Below are 20,593 nucleotides of genomic sequence, written 5' to 3' on the forward strand. Positions count from 1 at the left end.
CTACATCCTCTGCCAAAGGAACTAGTAGTGGCTTGTTAAATTTTTCATCATGCAGAGTTGCTAAGGCATGGGCAGATATTCTTTCTTCCCAGTCACTCTGATATAAAGTCAGAAAATTGTCCGCAATTTTTCTGTCAGCATCATTCTCTTCTATTATGGCTTTTGTCTTTAAGATCTTGGCACATTTACTTAAGCTATGACCTAGCTTTAAAGGAAGTGAGGGAGTCTTGTAGGTATTTTTTTTTCATCAAGGCCAGCTAAAGTTTTTATACCATGAATAAGGGTGTCCCAATTGATTGGATTAATTGCAGTCCTTATTGATGTTATTTCTGTTTGATCTGACTTCAACTGAATAAGCAGCCTCCTCAATTCTCTCAGTCTTTGGGAAATGTACTGGTGTTGATGGAGATTGGCTCCATTTTTCTCATATAGCCTTTCTGCAAACTGCAGAACTAGAGGGTCCTTTTGGATTTCAAGTTTTACAGCATCATCTCTCATTTTGATGAAAATGTTCTCATAGAATCCTTTGCTAGTTCCGACAATTGGTAGGAGAAGTTTTCCCATCTGAATTGGGTTTGCTTTACTTCTTTTTTCACTACTCTTCAGTTCACAGTTTTTTTGGTATTTCCATGGGTCTGTTTTCTTGTAGGAACCTAAACAGAATTCGCAGGGTGCATAAGATGAAAAACAATTCTCAGGTTCTGGATTGTTTGTTGTATTTCTTGGCCTGTATTTTGGTACTTTCTCTCCATTACCATTCTTCATAACATCATAGTTGTGCTTGTAGTTTCCTTTATTAACAATCTCTTTCCACAATGTTTTCCTTTCCTTGCTCTTTTTTGGAAATGATAGAATTTTAGCTATTTCCATTTCTTTGTTATGCACTTGAATCAAATGTCTAGAAATTCTACTATATGGTTTCTCGCAATAATAACAAATATTTTGTTTTGCACTACGCCCTTTTGTTGTTTGTCTAGCCATCTGAAGCAAAATTTTGTTGTTACATGTAACACCAATGTTGGGAACGACGACTTCATTTTCAAAATCATCATCATTGTCATCATCTTCTTCACTGGTTCCAGGGATCCAATCCTGTGCAATGTCCTGTTTGTTCTTTTCACGCATTCCAACAACAAATGCTCCAACTAAATCTTCAGTTTCTGTTATATCATTATCTTCATTGTTTTTTCCATCATCATCTTCATCGCTTTTCCCTGGAATCCAGCCTGGGTCTTCCATATTCTCATCACTGTCATCATAAGCATAGGCACCATCCTCTTCATAACACTGCATTTCTTCACTATCCTCTCCAATGTCACCATCATCTTTCTTGGGAATCCAGGCAGAGTTTTCATTATTTGGTGTGTCTTCATTAGCCCTTTTTTCAACATCACCTGCAGCTACAAAATCAAATCCATTCATTTTATTTTCAATTTATTTTCCTGCTTATGTCTCATCAGATATTCTGTCTCAATAATTATACTGCTTGATGGTATTTTCAGATGTCTAACTTATTTTAATCACCGTTAACTAAATAATATAAATACTGTAGATGCAGAAATATTCGTTGGGGATTTAATTTTGTTATTATCGTTGGTACAGTACCGATCAGACCCAACCTAACACCATAGTAAACCCCAACTAAATCCCGGGGTTACACTGGCTCTGCTTTGGGTATTGGGAATTGCTCTTGGGGTCAACTGCGTGCACTGAAGTGTGAAGCAGAATGGTCATTTATCGTACTACCTTTAATTCCTGCCCCATGTTTATTCTGAATACACAGTTAGCTTCAGCTTCAGGGGTATACTTCTGATCGGATTTTACTCTCTGTGTCCACTCTGGGTTTACTTTAGGTTTTAGGACAGACCCTTATATAACCCGAATTGATTTTTCAAAGATGAAAGACGATGATGCAATGTTGTGTTATGCGGTTATTGTGACCTTGAGCAATACAATTTAGTATGTCATTTCTTATATAAATTTAACTGTTTTGATGTAAAGTTTCACTGAAATAAACCTTGAAATAATTTTTTAGCTCTAAATAATTTTTCTTAGAGCTTATTTTCTTGATTAAATAGAAATACTGATCAGAAGAATTGAATAATCAAGTTTGTTGACATACACAAAGTTGGGAATGCTCGTTAGTTTGAATTGACTCGAATGAGGAACAGTTGTTGATGTTTTATAAAACAAACACTAGGCCTAGCCTAATGATAGCCCAATAGAAATAGTGAATAAGGATGCTTACTGCTGGTGGAATAAAAGTCTAGTAAACATTATTTCGGTAAGTTCTTGTATATGAACACAACCTTCTTTGCGTCGTTAGGATGAACTCCTTGATAGTTAACATAATTTGCAGTTTTATAAACTACACAAAGCAAATTGAAAGTTGGAAAGGGGCTAAACTTATAAATAAAATCTTGACAAACAAGAAAAAAGGGTCTTTTGGTTACGGTTATGTATAACTTTGCAAAGAAGTGGGGGGAGGGTGCTAAGCTCCCCCCTCCCCGGTTCCGACGTCTGTGCTGTAAATTTTTGACAAAATCCGTTTTATATCAATTTTTGTAGTAGATATAGTTATTTTGAAAGTATTAGCAAAATCTTCTAACTTCAAGATGGGTCTCTGAAGCGTTGAAGCGAGGGGCTGTGTCAAAAATAGTTCGGACCGGAAGTATTTTATAAAGCATCACCCGTTTGAAATAGCAGAGGTTTATCACATGGGTAATATACACCACACGTATGAAATAAAAAGAATTTACAGTACTTGAGAGACTATGATATGACGAAATAAATGCCAACAAAATTCTATTTGGTTCAAAAAAATAACAAAATTTTAACCCAACAAATTTATTTGCTTCTACAGTACAACTAGTATTTTACTGTTTACAATCAATGTATAAAAATCAACAGTTTGTTGTTTTGTTTATTTTGATAATCTCTCTCATCTGGATAATCAGAGAACTCACATTGTATATATCTTGTATCATATCTTACGAAATATTTCATACAATAGTGCATTATATGATACAAGACAATACTGAATCATAGGATACAATACAATATCATATTATACAATACAATATCATACTTTACAAAACAAATAAGTTCTTGTATTTACTATGCTCATATGTTTATGATGTGGTCAAAGATTTTCCTAATTCAATGTCATTAAGGTGAACTTATATACAACATACCTAAATAGTCTGATGGGGAGTGAAGCTTCTGCTCAGCTATACAATCCATCAGCCAAGACAATGTTGTCGTTGAAATACCATAGATTTGTTTACAACCTGAATTTAAAGGAAATGATTAGTGAACTACAGACCCAAATCTGTAACGAATATCACAATGATTGACAAGGAAAATATGTAGCTGTACCAAATCTTGTATTTTAAAAGGTGTACTACTTACAGCAAAAGTACTTAAAATCTAGCTCAGAAACATCCTCCATTGTTTCCTCCGATGTTAACATGACAGCATTTGACAAGTTTGGGCTTAATGAATTCAATAATTGTCCTCCACTACAGTAAATGAGGTCCTCAACTTCCTCTGTAAAAGAACAATAGCTGCATAAATGTTGTAAAGTCAATTTGTATATCTTGAGGTGGCTTTATATACCTAGAGCTATTTTTTTTTCAAATCAATTAACTGAATACTTCTTGATTATGAACAATTGTATGATACTTGAACTCTGTATAATTGGTTAAATGGCCCAATATTTGAAATACATGAGTGTTTAATATGCATTCTGTGATCAGCATCAATGTACTTCATGTATAGAGCCATCAAGTACTTGGGATGAATTACTTTGCAACAAATGTCAAACAACAGATTATTTGCGAAAGTAAGTGCCAACTTAGTGAGTCACATGTCTCTCAACCTTGCTATTTTAGTCCCAGATAATATCATGAAGCTAAATGACAGAGGGTCAGCAATATCTGGTCATTAACAAATTACCTATTCTAGTATCAATACATTTATCTAGGGGTAAGTTACTCTAACATCGTACTCAGTAAAACATGTTTATAGCAAAGTGCAATGGACAACCAAAAAATGTAATTTGTTATGACCTTTGCAATTCTAATGAGTTTAAGAATTAATGAAAATCAAACTTGATTCATCATAAGCATTCATTTGCTGAAAGCATATAATTATCCACATATGCATTTGTAATAACTTTGATGTTGGACCTGCTCCAAACACCTATAACCAAGCTCGAACGCTGATGCCAGTGGTAAAGCATAAGTAAGCTTCCCCCGATTTCATCTTAATAAACAAATAAAATCTTATATCGTAGTATTACCTACCCCTGGATATTTTTGATCTTTCATTAAATCCATGTAGATATATGGACATTGCCTGCAAAACTCCTGTTGCTGCCTCTGATGCTGACATTGGATTCCTTGGTCCAATAGCTTCTTCTCCAGAAACTGTATCTCCTCGAATCACATATTTCTCCTAAAATTAGTATAAAGAAAAATCTGAAATCAAAATATTTAACTTCAAAGGGGTGCCAGATATATAAAATCAGAGAATGAGTGTTGATTATTTTTTATCATACCTCAGGCAGCAAAAATCCTGCTTCTAACGACTTGTACAACCATTCACTACTCAATACCCAACATCCATGTGCAATGCCTTGAATATATTTCATTGTTCGATCACAGATAAAGTTTTTGCTATCTGAAAAAGAAATATGGAAAGATACAAAAAACTTTTCCATAAATAGGGAAACAGAATATTATTTTTTCGTAAAAAAGGAAAATAAAATATTTTCTGTTACATAAAAATGATTAATTGCTCCAATTTTGATTTAGAACCCTCAGTGATACCTGTTATCATGACAACATGAGTAATGGTCTTGCTGAATTTCATATGACGTTTTGCCACTTCCTTGAAAAATCGGAAAAACTTGCAAATTTCTCTCTGCAAAAGGAGAGCACAATGTCATTAAACAATTTTACTTTCTTTCCTTCTTTTTTTTTTTTGAAATGTGCATACTAATCTTGGTTTAAAAAAAATAAATTGAGAGGCCCAGGGGCCACATAGCTCACAGAGCAACAATTGTCTCTGGAATACATGTACATGTAGGTGAGCTAAATGACAAGCTAAATAATTTATACATTACATTACACATAACTTACAATAAGGCTTGGAGTAATGCTAAATCTAATGGTAATGCAATGCATTGCATGTTTTTGAAGTAATGCTAGTAATGTGTAATGCCAAAATTTTAACATTTAGTTACAAGATATAGTATTATCATGCATTACTTTCCCAAATCTAGTGTAATGCTGATATTGAAAGGCATTTCTTTCCATCACTATGCTTATTTATTTTTAACTATGAAAAATGTGTGTCAACAACAAAAATGTCCTCAGGATAATCTAAGTATCAAAACAATCTATTGTTTTAAAAAGTGCTAAAAACCCCCATCCCATTCTGCTGGCTGTGTTTAAGAGTATAAAAGACAGAAATGCACCTTTAAAAGCAAAAATGAATGCATTGTTCAACCATAATCTCTGGAAGCTTGAAAATCACTTCCAACATTAAATCCAATCTCTCTCTCTCCTCTCTCTCTCTCTCTCTCTCTCTCTCTCTCTCTCTCTCTCTCTCTCTCTCTCTCTCTCTCTCTCAATAAGTTACTGTCGTTTTATACTTTACAGTCTAAAATGTAAAGCTACTGTAGCATATCAATGTTACTTGTTTCTATGGGAAAATGTATGTATGCATGCATGTTTCCATATTGAATACACACTTAGTTTTGTGATCTATGTGTTCTTTTGATAGTGTGTATGTGAAGTGTTCAGTTGAATGTGTGTAAAATGTGTGCATGCATAATTGGAAATTCATTAATTACATGTTTGCCTGATATCTACAAATGATACATGTAAGTACATGCATATGTATTTAAACTAGAAATCCTGATTAATTCTAAATATTCATTATTAAATTAAATGGTAATGTTGAAAGAAATATCTCTCTTTCTCTCTCAATATATTGGTGTTGTAAATTTAGTACAGAGTTTGGACCAATAGAAAATACAAGATTCAAGTATTTGTTCATTTTCTGCATGAACACTTCATATATCCTATAACTATAAAGAGAAAGACTGTCAAGTAGAGTATCTTTCAGTCTTAGCTTCCATTGCTCTTGTTGCTAGCGCTCTCGAGCGCAAGCAACTACGTTAGTCCTTTTCACTGGAATACGCATGCTCGACTCCAAAGTAGGGGATTCTGGGAATACTGTACTACTGTAGATAAACTGTACCATTTGAATTTCGTTTTATCATCGTCAAGTGAAGTTTTGTGTTTCATCGTTAATGTCAAAAAGTAACAGTAGCTTCGGTCTTATAATGCAAAGTTATTTTCAATATTATAATAAATAACATGTACTAGCTAGCCTTATCTTAAATTCATTCAAGCTCGGAAGACAACTTCAGATATGTTTTCCAAGCTTGCCAGAAAGGCCCGAGAAGATACGATTGCTACAAAACAGGAGTACCAATGGTATCTGAAAATTTTCACCTCGAAATTGAAATTACAGTAGATACATAATGATTAAGGCACAGCCAATGAGCTATGCCATTGCCGATGTGTAGCCCACCCCCTCCAGCACAATTCCAGTACACCAGTGTGCCTTTCTATCGTTAATTAATCGATTTAGAAATTTAAACCAATGTTTTAGAAATCTACATCTGTGTTTTATGATTGCTACAGCGCTAGCTCACCAATCTTTTTTAAAAGATAAACTTGTTGAAGTTTATTTAATAAATAGCTGTGGGAGGTTTTTCAAACCTCACAGGATGCAGTTAAAAGTAGAACCTTTGAAACTTCAATGATCATTAAGTACAACAGCAATCTTGTTTAAGTCATTAAATTTGAACCTGATAGTGAACATGAACCTGTAAATATGTTTAAGTGTGTTTTATATTTGAAATATTTGAAAAACTCTTTAATTATTGTATAGTAGGAATTTAGCTCGAGGAGTTAATTTTCTTCGTGGAACCATAGCAATTATTTCCTTTGAAACATAAATTTGTCCTATATACGAGTACAAACAAAAGAAAACAAAGCATGTATATACTTCCTTTAAACAATGATGTTGGCCTATGTGTTTTCCCCTTAGGACAATTTTTAGTTTGCAAGCGTGTTATCCTATTTAAATTAAACATGCAAATGTAAGGGGATCGTGAATGACAAACATAATACGTACACTTACTACACGAATATATTTCAAATTAACCACTGTTAAGCATATACAAAATCCAGATGGATATGTTATTAAGCAAACAATAATGGCCACCTAATTTCATGCGGATGTGCGAAATGAGGCCGGTTTCACTCTTCCTTCACCAATATTCATGAAATGGCATTGCTTTTCTGCCAGAAAATAAACAATTAAATTCTTTATCTTTGTAACAAGATGGAATTCACCATTGTAATTTTCAGAATATAGGGAACTTTTATAAGTAAACAAACACATGCATTTTCACTGTCATCCAAAACTGACAAAAATTATAGCATGTATAGCTTTATGTGGTCTATCATAATAGCCAACTGTAGCTATAGCTTAAATTATTAGTAAGCTGGAAAAACTGCATGATCCACCAACAGACTTTGAATTAGCAGACATGTTTTCATTTTGGGGTCTTTTCCTCAACTTATGGATTTGACTAAATCTAATAAGGCATACATAAGACAATTCATTCTTTTATGACTTCTTTAAATACAATTATCAAATTATCCACAAGAATTGTGCAAAACCTTTTCTTATTATGCACATTGTTCAAACTTCCTATTACATAAACTTTTAAAAAGAACTGCAGTAATCAAACATGACACTTTACAGGTACCCAAGCCACGTGCGGTAATACGCGACTAAATTCTGTCTGCCCAGTACTATTGGTAAATTTCAAAGCAATTTGACGGCTCAGAGTGTTTATACAAACTACTCATGAGTATCTGGCATGTGAAAAGGTGTGAAACTCAATTGATTATGCAAATTAATAATTTATTTTGTTGTTGTCTGGTTTAGATCTGCAAACATTATTACTTTTAAGCATTTTGATTATTAACACATGAATTACAATGACTTTTCGAAAATTTCTTCATTTTTGGGGGGTGCATATTATACACGGGAGAAGCATGCAGTCATTTCAGCATTTGAACCCAACTTTGGGGTGCGTATTATATGTTGGTGCATATCATACTTGAGACTTTAAGGTAAATAGATCAACTGACATTTTCAGAAAATCTTCAAATGCATAAAACATATCCTAATCTACTGCAAAATTTCAAAAAAACTTTTATTAAATGATTTTTTAAGAAATTTACCTTTTCTGCCAGAGTGGACTTGCCCGACACTATTATATGAATGTCATCAAGCTGACTACCAGTAGTTCCATTGTCTTCTTCTGCTACGCAAGAACAAGGGCCTTGAATTAAAATTTAGTACTTTATAATCAATGGTGGGGTGATTTACCTTTAATTTCAGTTGATTCATATAACATATTACATGTAATAGGTCTTCCACCAATCCTCTTCACCATATTAACGTGAAAAAAGGACAAAATGTCTTATATGGTTAACAGAAGTACATGTATCACAAGAGTTTTATAAATAAACTAATATTGTACATACCAGCAACTTGTCCACAGGAAGAGCTATTGAGGAATGGTGGGTCAATGCAAGAGGTGTCTTCCACCTGAATATCCTCTTTACCTTTATTGAAAAGAAAAAAGGACAAAATGTCTTATATGGTTATCCGAAGTACATGCATCACAAGAGTTTTATTAATAAATTAATATATTGTACATACCAGCAACTTGTCCACAGGAAGCGCTATTGAGGAATGGTGGGTCGATTCGAGAAGTGTCTTCCACCTGAGTATCCTCTTCATCTTTATTGAAGAGAAATAAGAACAAAATGTCTTAAATATTAAACGGATGTACATGAATCATAAGAGTTTTATTAATAAACTAATATATTGTACATACCAGCAACTTGTCCACAGGAAGCGCTATTGAGGAATGGTGGGTCATTGCAAGAAGTGTCTTCCACCTGAATATCCTCTTTACCTTTATTGAAAAGAAAAAAGGACAAATTTAATGACTAATATGGTTAACAGAAGTACATGTATCACAAGAGTTTAATTGATAAACTGATATTGTACATACCAGCAACTTGTCCACAGGAAGCGCTATTGAGGAATGGTGGGTCAATGCGAGAAGTGTCTTCCATCTGAATATCATCGTCAGCTTTATTGAAGAGAAAAAAGGACAAAGTGTCTTATATGGTTTACAGATTGAAATACATGTATCACAAGAGTTTTATTGATTAACTGATACTGTACATACCAGCAACTTGTCCACCGGAAGTGCTATTGAGGAACGGTGGGTCAATGCGAGAAGTGTCTTCCAACTGAGTATCCTCTCCATCTTTATTGACGAGAAAAAAAGGACAAAATGTGTAATATGGTTTACAGAAGAACATGTAGCACAAGAGTTTTATTGATAAACTAGTATTGTACATACCAGCAACTTGTCCACAGGAAGCGCTATTGAGGAATGATGGGTCGATTCGAGAAGTGTCCTCCATCTCAATATCATCTTCAGCTTTATTGAAGAGAAAAAAGGACATAATGTCTTATATGGTTAACAGAAGTGCATGTATCACAAGAGTTTTATAAATAAACTAATATTGTACATACCAGCAACTTGTCCACAGGAAGAGCTATTGAGGAATGGTGGGTCAATGCGAGAGGTGTCTTCCACCTGAATATCCTCTTTACCTTTATTGAAAAGAAAAAAGGACAAAGTGTCTTATATGGTTAACAGAAGTACATGTATCACAAGAGTTTTATCGATAAACTGATAATGTACATACCAGCAACTTGTCCACAGGAAGCGCTATTGAGGAATGGTGGGTCAATTCGAGAAGTGTCTTCCATCTCAATATCATCTTCACCTTTATTGAAGAGAAAAAAGGACAAAGTGTCTTATATGGTTAACAGAAGTACATGTATCACAAGAGTTTTATTGATAAACTAGTATTGTACATACCAGCAACTTGTCCACGGGAAGAGCTATTGAGGAATGGTGGGTCAATGCAAGAAGTGCCTTCCTACTACGTATCATCTTCATCTTTATTGAAGAGAAAAAAAACCAAAATGTCTTATATGGTTAACAGAAGTACATGTATCACAAGAGTTTTATTAATAAATTAATATATTGTACATACCAGCAACTTGTCCACAGAAAGCGCTTTTGAGGAATGGTGGGTCGATTTGAGAAGTGTCTTCCATCAGAATATCATCTTCAGCTTTATTGAAGAGAAAAAAAGACATAATGACTTATATGGTTAACAGATATACATGCATCACAAGAGTTTTATAAATAAGGCCTAACAAAAAAATAAGTTTGTTTCCGCTTTCCCGACCGAGCCTACCTTAAACCCGCCGACCCAAATTTTTTTTCTCGATTTTTTTTCGTAAATTTCCGTTTATATCCGTTTTTTGTTAAAATTTCGTTTTTATCCGATTTAAAAATTTAATGTGTCCTGTAAATCTAAGTCGTAAAAACGCTTATAGAACTTAATTAGATGTCATCAGTGTTGTGTAGATGTTTGTTATTTACAAATGGCAGCACATGTTGTTCCAGTTGAGCTCGAGAAATGTAAGATTCAGGGTGAAAGTAAATATTGTAATTTCTTGCACAGACAAAATTAAACAATGACAACAAAAACTTGGTTTTTTTTTTATCTTACCCAGTTTAATAAATAAATGGTTTAATATGCACAACTGAACAGATGGAGAGAGAGAAAAAAAAAAGCCGACCTACTGACCCTAATTTTTTTCAGCCTGAAAGCGGAAACTAACCTATTTTTTTCCTAGGCCTAAACTAATATCGTACATACCAGCAACTTGTCCACCGGAAGCGCTATTGAGGAACGGTGGGTCAATTCGAGAAGTGTCTTCCATCTGAATATCATCTTCAGCTTTATTGATGAGAAAAAAGGACAAAATGTCTTATATGGTTAACAGAAGTACATGTATCACAAGAGTTTTATTGATAAACTGATATTGTACATACCAGCAACTTTTCCACAGGAAGCGCTATTGAGGAATGGTGGGTCAATGCGAGAAGTGTCTTCCACCTGAATATCCTCTTTACCTTTTTGTTGTAAAAAAAAATATAAACTAAATGCCTGGGCTTTTTATCTTTACAATGATCAAAACCAAAATAGTTTTCTTTAAGCATAGAGTTTGTTATGATATATTTGATCTTGCTTGGGACATTCCAGTTTATAGACAGACAAACAAAATGAATCTGTTTTACTTATATTTATAACAAGTGCAGTGAGGCTTAATGGTAAAAAATTGTATATAAGAACCAGTGAGAAAAGAAACTTTAAATGGACGTTTTAATTTTTATTGCTTCTTTGGGAACAACTAATTCTTTTCAAGAAGTTGATTTGACCATCAAATATATGTATCAATTGATGTTTTCAATGAATATTGCCATGTGCTTTTTCTGGACTCAAGAAATTGAAAGAAAACTAAAAACTTTTAAAACAAACAAATCGATACATATTTAAGCACTACAGGGTTAATTTAATTTGCCTAAAAATCTTTGATAACTCACCAATACTGATTACATTACAATTGAAAGAAGTTACCAATATTTTTTTCTAACCTTAAAGGTAAAATATCAACTACTGTACACAAAGTAACAACAATTTTTAAAAAAAAACACATCTTGATAAAGTTCAAGAATGGCAACAAAAAGAAGTATGTGTATTAACAACCTGAAATTGACTTTTATGCAACCAAGATAAACCAATTATTTGAAATGTTATTTTACTTACCAGAACTTTTGCCCATCTATACAAGAAGTTCATTTTAGAAATATATATCTTTGAAAGATGTTGACATGAAATAGCCAAATTGTGTATGTGAAACTTAAAAACTTACCAAAGTCAAATTGGAATTCCATGGGTAAGATTTTAACCCATAATCGTACAACAGTTCTTCTCCTTGCTGGATGTCTCTATAAAATAATTGAAATGATATTTAATTATCTACACATGAAAATATGCAACCCCCCCCTCTCTCTCCCTCTCTCTATCTCAAATACCTTGTAGCAAAAAGACAAAGACAATCCCCACAGAGTTTCATTTTGCAGTTTATCTCTTTTTTAGTCCCATGATTGATGAGTCTACATAATCTTCCATCGTCTTTTGTTGCATCAATGCTAAAACAATTATATAAATATTAATGTTGCATCATAGATTAAATTGTATTATAATAATTATTATTAAACAACACTTGGGCTTAAGCTTTTTAAAAAACTAAAGTACCTGTCTACCTGACACATCTTACCATAAATCTCTGTAAAAATATCGGTATCCTGATGATTTTTTTCTCTCTCTTCTCTCGCCCTCTTTTTTGGATATAATTTGTCCTGAATACACTAGTAAAAAGTCTCCCCTTTGTCTGGGAATAGTACTCCTAACTCCTCTTCCTATATGAATGTTTATCATAATATTCATTTTACTACAGCTCAACATACATGTACATATATAGAATTTTTTTTATCATGGTATTTAAGAACACTTGCAATCATGCGTGACAAGAACATATGGAGCATAGTTTTAGCAGATTGACAGCTAGAAACTCCATGGGCACATTCATCTTGATTTCTTGCTTCATTTAGAAAATACTCAGTCATAGAGATATATAGTCAACTGAGTTAATATGCAATAATCTGAATCACAAAATCATAAAATAACTGCTATTTAGTGTAAGTAAAAGTCAAGATGAAACATACAGTATATATGTCTAAATTTTATCAGCATATATCTTCATCACATTCTAAGAAATCGAATAATTCTAACCTTTGTTTTCAAACACATCAATTTCAAATCCTGGTGGATCTGTTTTTACCCAAAGCTGGGATTCTTCAAAGGGATTTACCCTTTTTCTTCGCATTTTAGCTGTAACAAGCAAAAATTAAATAAATCTTTAAAACTAAGATGAAATGCAGCTTTTTATAAATTAATAAATTCCAGAAATATATTTTTTCTGAGAAAGAAGAGGATACATAATTTTAAAGGAGGGGACAGTTCCTTCATAGATACTTCCGGCAAGCTCATGAAAAAAAAACCCACCCAGGATATCTTTTCATAGTATGTTGGAAAGACATTAGAAGCGATTGATACAAATAATGGAGTACCACACCAGTATGAAAATATAATTTTTTCTCCTTTTTTGATGGAAAAACCTGATTGTTATAAACACTGACACAATATTAAAGCGGGAAAATTTTACGTCACAGGGGCTTCAAAGCATAAACTTAAGAAAGATAATTTCTCATCATGCTCATTGGTCAACTTGGCTTGAGGATATCATACAAAAAAATTCAAGTTAATTAAGAAACATCATAGTTTCAAGTGAGAAAAGTTTACAAAATAATTCAATTGATAACGAAACCTCCCTCTGCGTGTATAAAAATTGCTACAACACTAGTTCACCTATCTTTTTTTAAAATATACGCTTGTATAATATATTTTTTCTTACTTCTGTTGCCTTTTTTTTTTCAACATTGATCCATTTGATAAATTAACCTTCATATTTAATTTTCATTTAATTCTTTGAATCATAAAATGATTGCACTACTCAATTACATTTGTAGATGATTTGAAAGCACCTTCCTTACATGGTGACATTTTTGAGCTCTTAAATTAGTCTCATCGTTTTATCAACAGTTACCAAGTCAAATTTGCTGCAATTGATCATAATGATTGAATGTCCATCTGTCTTTCATTTTGCCATTGCAAGTTAAATGCATTTGTTTTATCTACAGCCGACTTAGATAGACTGTTCAATTGTTAAAATGACAGATGTCCTAAGAACCCACTTTAAAGAGACAGTACAGCGCATCTTATAAAAAAAACGACTTGAAAAAATTCATCAAAATTGATAACTACGTATAACCCATACATTTTTGCATCACAATATGTTACATGGTTCAGCCTTCTATACTATTAGGAATAAGTATTGACAGTAACAAAACACATGCAGGGCTCGCGAAGATGCTTGTGGACATTTTTGTTGATAAAAATATGTCTCCTCTACTTCTCCTAGGTAATAATTGCTCAAAGTGTAAAAAATAACCACAGTTATTGTTTTGTAAGCAAGAATTTTGCGTTTTTATCAAACAAGTTGCTACAACCTAAATTCATTTTTGTAAATGAGGCCTCTTGAGATGTTATTTGACAAATTTATGTATGTTCATTTTATAATGAACCGAAATTGGTAAACCATTAATAAATTATTGAGAAAGTGATATTATGTTCCGTTTAGAGAGTCCCTTTAACCTCTTACATGATGACCGTAGTCGGACGAAGATCTTGTAGTGTTCAGCATGTGTTAATTACTGTCAATCAAAGTCCACGTGCAAATCAATGACATAAGATTATTCCAGTTTGTACGTCCATTAAATTTCCAGAAGCTTATAATTACGTTAACTAGGTATGTGAAAGGGATTTTTACGTATTTCACCTATTACAATAAACGATATATCTTATTTCCTAACAATATAATACTAGGTAAATCTAAAGTTATTCACACGTGTTTTCAGCTGTACTGTCTCTTTAACAATAGAATTCGTCCCATATACTTGCTTCCCAGCGAATAACAAATTATATTACACTCTGTATCTCGCCTTAAATTTCATATGATATGTCTCGAATACCTACAATGTTGCTCTTTTATAATTCCATTTTACCATATTAACTGTTTTTACAACGAAATCACTGCCACTTTTAACACCTTGTTTACTGCCACTTTTAACATCTTGTTTGAAAATTCGCTATTTTCGGTCACCATGTTGATGATAAAATTGGAGACATTCCGAGTGCGATTTCCAAAAAAATGTCAGGCAAATTCAAACATAATACACATACTGCTTCTTTTAACATCATGTTTGAAAATTCGCTGTTTTCGGTCACTATGTTAACGATAAAATTGGAGACATTCAGAGTGCAAAATGGCAGGCAAATTCGAACATGTATATTAACAAAATGCCTTGGTACAACTCATTAAATGGATATTATGTAGACTTATCTACAAATGCATGTTCAAATAGGTTTATGTTCAAAAATGTATTTTACCCCTGCAGATTATTTTAACAGACTTAAAATCGACACGAAACAGATCCGCTTCACGACTGCTTCATTGAAAGTATATAGGACAAATTCTTAATGTGACCAGAGCGTAGCATGGTCACGGTAAGATTTTTCTTTCTACAGACGACTGAACCAGTGCTAGTCTACTGCAAAACAGATTGATTATAATATATATATTATATATGACTAGAGAGAATACATTTAGTGATAATACACATACTGCAAATAAATAAAAAATACTTTTATAGTATATATGACTTTCTGTATCCTGTTTCTTGGGCATGTAAATTATTGCTTGGGTTGGTTCAGCTCATTGATACACCTGCCTGGAATTACAGTCAACTCGTAACCAAACTGACTCGTACCCAAACAGACTTGTAATCAGATTGTTGATTAAAAAATGACTTAAATTATAATATTATTATGCCTGCCTTCAAAAAGTGAGAAGAATTTATAAATTTGTCAACCTAATTAATCCGTTTTATAAGAAAAGGTTGCATGTAAACAGAAGTTTTCTATCAAATGTTGATATAGTGACCTCCATGGCAAACTTATAGGAGATCTCAAAAATTTTACATTCATTTATCTCATAATTTCTTAATTATTGTGATCATATTGAAACCTAACGTTAACATGTTATCTTTTACAGTTACAACCTAAGTATCATTGTTTACCACTGGAGCAATGGATCATTTGACTGTTTTGGTACGAGTCGGTTTGGGTAATCGACTGTATCACTGTTTATGTCCTCATTTAAAACAATATCATCATAGCCAAATATATGGCATTCTGCTGTTAAGTAGTTGCTTGAGGCACCATACACGTAGTAGAGAAATTTCGAACTGAGTAAATCAAGGTTAGGCCTATATACAATGACATTCGCTTACTTTAACTCGTCTTACCTTGTCTATTAATTAAAACATTTGCATGACATTTTATGAAGAACAATTTTTTTTAATGAATAACAAACCTTATTTCTTTAACATGTTCAAAACTTAAAACGTTGAAGCTGAAAGCACGTTGTCTGGTATTTTCACTACGGGTGTTTTCGTCCAACCTCATTTAGCCATAAGAATTGTTAATGTTAGATTAACACTCACATAAATTCCATAACTGTGTGATATGTAAAACGAATTTAAAAAAAACCCCAAAATAAAACAAATCCACACCAGCGACACTGCACTCCGCAGTCCGCTGCTCGATTTACCTAGCTTAGGCCTACTTGTACATATTTAGGATTTATTTAAAGTTAAAAAACGAAAAATTTGTAATATTAATTTTGCTAAATTTTCGTATCATGACGTGTAGAAATATTCAAAACAATTGTATTTCTAAAAATCTATAATATATGTGTTTCTACAACAAAACAATAAATAAAAAGTTAGACCTCTTTGATTGGGTTCGAATACCGGAACAATATTGGAATTTTTTTTACTACATATTTCTTTTAATTACAATAAAAAGAATCTGTATATGGTTAATTTAATTATGACAGAATAAAGTTTTTCAAACGCTTGTTTATGTCATAATTTGCATGCATGTTTAATTTTTTCAACAATACTTAGTAGTGATGTCCCCGTTATAGACTTGAATTATAAACATTTTCTACTGAACAAGGGATTTCAAAACAATGTACACATCAATGTAGAAAGTTGTTTTTATAACCCCTTTTTAATGAAATAACAGGGTATGACGTTTTCAAAGATACATGCACATGTACAGGTTGTTAAAAGCCAAAAAAAAAAAAAAATACACACATGTACATGTTTTTGTACTGATAAATCTGTTCCATCTTTTTATGTAGACGTTTATCTAGATACTAAATTCATGTCGGTATGTTAATTCAAAATACAGAATATATGGTCAGCTAAAATTCTTCCTAACTTTATTTATAAAAATTAAATGGTGGCCGCCATGTCCGATAGAAGTTCGCATAAAATGTGTATTACTTTTGCGCAGCAAAGATAATTGTCCCTAAATTTACCTTGAAAGAGTGAGAAGTTGGAGTCATATGCATGCTAGCCCCCCCCCCCCCCCCCCACGGATTAGGAATTCCATAATTTGGGGGAAAAAAATTTTGGTAGGTAAGAGTATCGGTATAACCCCCCCCCCCCCCCCATGGATTAGGATTTTTATGATTTTGGGAATTAGTTTTTTTTCCTCAATATTTCTGAGGATATTAGTCTAGCCCCCCCCCCCCCCCCACACACACTTTCAATTTGCTTCCAACGCCAGTGAAATTTGACTCTCCAAGCGATACGGATTTTTGGAAGTTGATTTTAATCAACTGTCCTATGCAGTTACTCTGACAAACTGAAAGTGAAACAGTGTTTGGACCTAAGCACAAATCACCACCACTGACAAGACTTACATGTAGTTCTTGAAAATAATAGAAAAATTCGATGTAATGTATGCTGAAGCATTATTTTTCAAGGAAACTGATCTATAAACACTTTGAATATATAGCCAGATTTTATATAATACGAACAAATTAGATATTTTTGTAGTCTCATGTATTCCTACGCCAGAGTTAGTCTCGTTCAACCAAACGCTCGGCTGTCTCCGTAAATCTCCGACAAGCAAAGAGGCTCTCTTGCTTGTCGAAGATTAACGGAGACAGCCGACCGTCTGGTTGAACGAGACGAGAGTTCGATATCAATAGTGCTTGGATCTATACTATTTTTAGAATTGTTTCAATTACTAATACATAGTTTAAAATCCATCTTTAAATATTACACAACATGATTCATATGCATGGGGTTTCTCGAAATTCTTGTCAGAAAAGTCTAAAAATCCATATTATAAAAAAGTGCGTAATTCAAATACAGACTAGAAACTAATTGCCATGCAAGATAAAATGATTTTTAAAATAAATGATAATCGATAAAATCATGCAACTCCCGTCAGTACTTCAGTACTTTGATTAAAGGTCGGTTCCACGTTAGGGAATCATTCCGCCTAGCTTTTTGCAACACCCCCTTTAAAAAGTGGATGTTAAAATTTTTAGTAAAATATTACACCCCCCCCCCCCTCCCAGCATTTTGTGAATAAAAAATATAATCATATGTGCCAATGTCATTCGGTAATGAGGTTTTTATGTGTTTTTATATTCATACATACAGACATACGACATTTTAGTAAACATAGTTACATAATGATTCATCTCACTAGTCTGAATTACATGCACCTGAAGTATGGATGGTGCTAACACCCCCTACCATCATATGTTTTTTTCTGGCCGGGGTATTTTTATGAAAAGGTGTGTATTTCCTGCTTACACATTCCCATTATATTGATTAATGTAGTTATTTAAATTTTTTTATCGTGTTTTAAAAAATTGCCATATACCGATAATAAAAAAAACACACAAGATAAATATAATATATATATATATATTATAATAATCAAACAAGGGGTCCCTTCTTATTCTCTAAGTTATTACAGCATAACCTAAGAAATTTTGGCGAGCGGTACGTCAGGACGATCGTTAATACAGGTCTCTTCGCCTTAGATTCCATATTTTGCCTTTTATTTGTCGCAGTGACGCGTTAACTAACCCGACTCAGCTTCACGTCTAAAGAAGGTCGCGACCTTACAAACTTGCATTTGTATTACTGATCGTGTAATAGAATTCTGTCCTTATTTAATACACGTATTTTTTAAATATACAATATTATCTGTACAAAGACTTTATTATCATAATACCAAAAGATATGGTGTAGAGTAGTAGCTTGAGGCGCCATGCATGTAGTAGTGTAGAGAAAATTCGAACTTTATAAGTGTCAATACATTAAATCAAAGATTGGCCTAATATACATGCATAGCGATTATCGTCCATTTTAGTCCGTCTATTCTCAGCTATTAACTATAAAAAAAATTGCATGCTACTATAAGAAGAACAATTTTAAAATGAATATCGCGTATCAAATTTTTTTTTTAATATATACTAGTAGGTGTCGACTTGTCAATCAGTAATGAGGTTTTATGTGTTTTGAAACTCAAGTACATGTACTATGCATTTCATACATTCATTAAATACGATATTTCAGTGAACATACCCTTAATTCTTTGATACATCACAGTGTCATCAGAAATGTATCCTAAAGGTCGTTTATAAATCACCGCGTATATCCATTGCACAATAACATCCGGTGTTCCGTTTACGCATGCGCGGATTTTTCTGTGTAAAGATGGAAAATACAGCAGAAAAATACACACACACTGTGTAAAAAAAATCAGGAAATCGGTTCCAAAGTAACACTCATATTTTTTTTATTTTTTCTGATGTAATTTAGTGAGAGGAACACGAAAATGACGTTATTTCAACTGAACACCTGAGTTCGGGTGTTCATTTGATTTTCAGGTGATAAGTTGATTGGTGTGTAAACTTGGTATTCGGCCAACTTCACTGGGCTTACACACACACACACACACACACACACACACACACACACACACACACACACACACACACACACACACACACACACACACACACACACACCTTAGCTGATTAGTAATTTTAAACAATAAATGAAAATGCAATATGTAAACATTTGAAAATAATACTTTACACTGAATATTTAGTTTTTATTTTAAGTAGCGAATCTTCAGGTTGGTAGCAGGATATACAGCGAATACAGCCAGCAGGAAGGCCATATGGAGTTTTCTAGCAGCCGTACGTTCCAAGGTTTGGTCAGCTTTTAGTAAACTAGCATTGCAATTAATTAAATAAAATATATATTCTGCAGTCCTGCTGCTAACCATAATAGAAGTGTCAATCAGATATGATTACTATATTCATGCCTGGTCATATGCATTATATACAAGGCAAAGGATGTTTGTAAAGTAGGAAAATTTATTGTAACAAACGAAGATTCAAATTTTTAGATGACTTACAAAATTTTGCTTTGTTGAATTATTTGCTTTCATGTATTCTAAAAAAAAAATCATAAACATAATCGGACATTACATTAATTTACTTCAAGTAATAATTTGTTTAAAAGTTCTACAAAGAATTATGTGTTGAAACCATTGTATTGTTATTTCAGTAGTTGTCTTAAAACATATTTTGAAGTTACTCAGAAACAGAAATACTTATATCCAAAAGAGGCGATTGTACATTGTAGAGATTCAGATTTTTCTTTAAATTTCAAACTTCAGATTGTTTTTTCTGAACTTTCTTTAAGACAAATACTTAAAATAATTACATACTGTGCCATAGAGTGTTAAACTCAGACAATCGTAGAAAAACTGCATGGCGTCTAATTACCCTTGATATATACAATACCAAAAGAAATCAGGAGGTCTCCATTATAAAAATCAAATCTTGTTTAAATTACCGTACATTAATTTTGAAATGATCTTATTTAAGATTATTTCGCAATGAAATTGCATCTGCTGTT

General features: G+C 32.9%; 2 protein-coding genes across 16 annotated transcripts in view; one reads left to right on the forward strand and one right to left on the reverse strand.

Annotated features, from left to right (window-relative positions):
* The window catches only part of LOC136272537 (uncharacterized), a 103,433-nt gene extending 83,218 nt beyond the window's left edge, over positions 1–20,215 (forward strand). Inside the window, exon 15 of the mRNA XM_066074290.1 lies at positions 19,789–20,215. Within this exon, the coding sequence (XP_065930362.1) occupies positions 19,789–19,895 (107 nt within the window). The 3' untranslated portion in view covers positions 19,896–20,215. The remainder of the gene's footprint in view (positions 1–19,788) is intronic.
* LOC117680373 (uncharacterized) lies at positions 188–16,461 on the reverse strand. Of its 15 annotated transcripts, none has more exons than XM_066073200.1 (24): positions 16,159–16,457; positions 12,897–12,995; positions 12,382–12,523; positions 12,137–12,253; positions 11,974–12,049; positions 11,093–11,173; positions 10,917–10,997; positions 10,242–10,322; positions 10,064–10,144; positions 9,888–9,968; positions 9,712–9,792; positions 9,536–9,616; positions 9,359–9,439; positions 9,179–9,259; positions 8,999–9,079; positions 8,821–8,901; positions 8,643–8,723; positions 8,337–8,437; positions 4,833–4,926; positions 4,562–4,683; positions 4,308–4,458; positions 3,412–3,549; positions 3,195–3,290; positions 188–1,400 (listed from the first exon to the last, which is right to left on the reverse strand). In XM_066073200.1, the coding sequence occupies exons 10-24, from the start codon at positions 9,949–9,951 to the stop codon at positions 208–210; spliced, it is 2,526 nt and encodes an 841-aa protein (XP_065929272.1). In that variant the 5' UTR covers positions 9,952–9,968; positions 10,064–10,144; positions 10,242–10,322; positions 10,917–10,997; positions 11,093–11,173; positions 11,974–12,049; positions 12,137–12,253; positions 12,382–12,523; positions 12,897–12,995; positions 16,159–16,457; the 3' UTR covers positions 188–207. The 15 variants fall into 15 exon arrangements, with proteins under 15 accessions (XP_065929272.1, XP_065929275.1, XP_065929274.1 ...); XM_066073203.1 differs by having other exon boundaries at positions 8,337–8,416; positions 16,159–16,456; XM_066073202.1 differs by having other exon boundaries at positions 8,337–8,419; positions 16,159–16,455.
* Positions 20,216–20,593: the final 378 nt, after the last annotated feature.

Source organism: Magallana gigas, chromosome 10, assembly GCF_963853765.1.
Source record: "Magallana gigas chromosome 10, xbMagGiga1.1, whole genome shotgun sequence".
NCBI classification, from domain to species: Eukaryota; Metazoa; Mollusca; class Bivalvia; order Ostreida; family Ostreidae; genus Magallana; species Magallana gigas.

What these genes read in the sequence shown, in the direction of transcription:
- LOC117680373 (XM_066073201.1), bottom strand. Translation starts at nt 9,951, where the DNA reads ATGGAAGACACTTCTCGAATTGACCCACCATTCCTCAATAGCGCTTCC. An exon ending in TTCCGGTGGACAAGTTGCTG is followed by an intron (nt 9,260 to 9,358) that starts GTATGTACAGTA and finishes TCTTCAATAAAG; the next exon opens with CTGACGATGATATTCAGATG. An exon ending in CTCCCCATCAGACTATTTAG is followed by an intron (nt 1,401 to 3,194) that starts GTATGTTGTATA and finishes TTGATTTTGTAG; the next exon opens with CTGCAGGTGATGTTGAAAAA.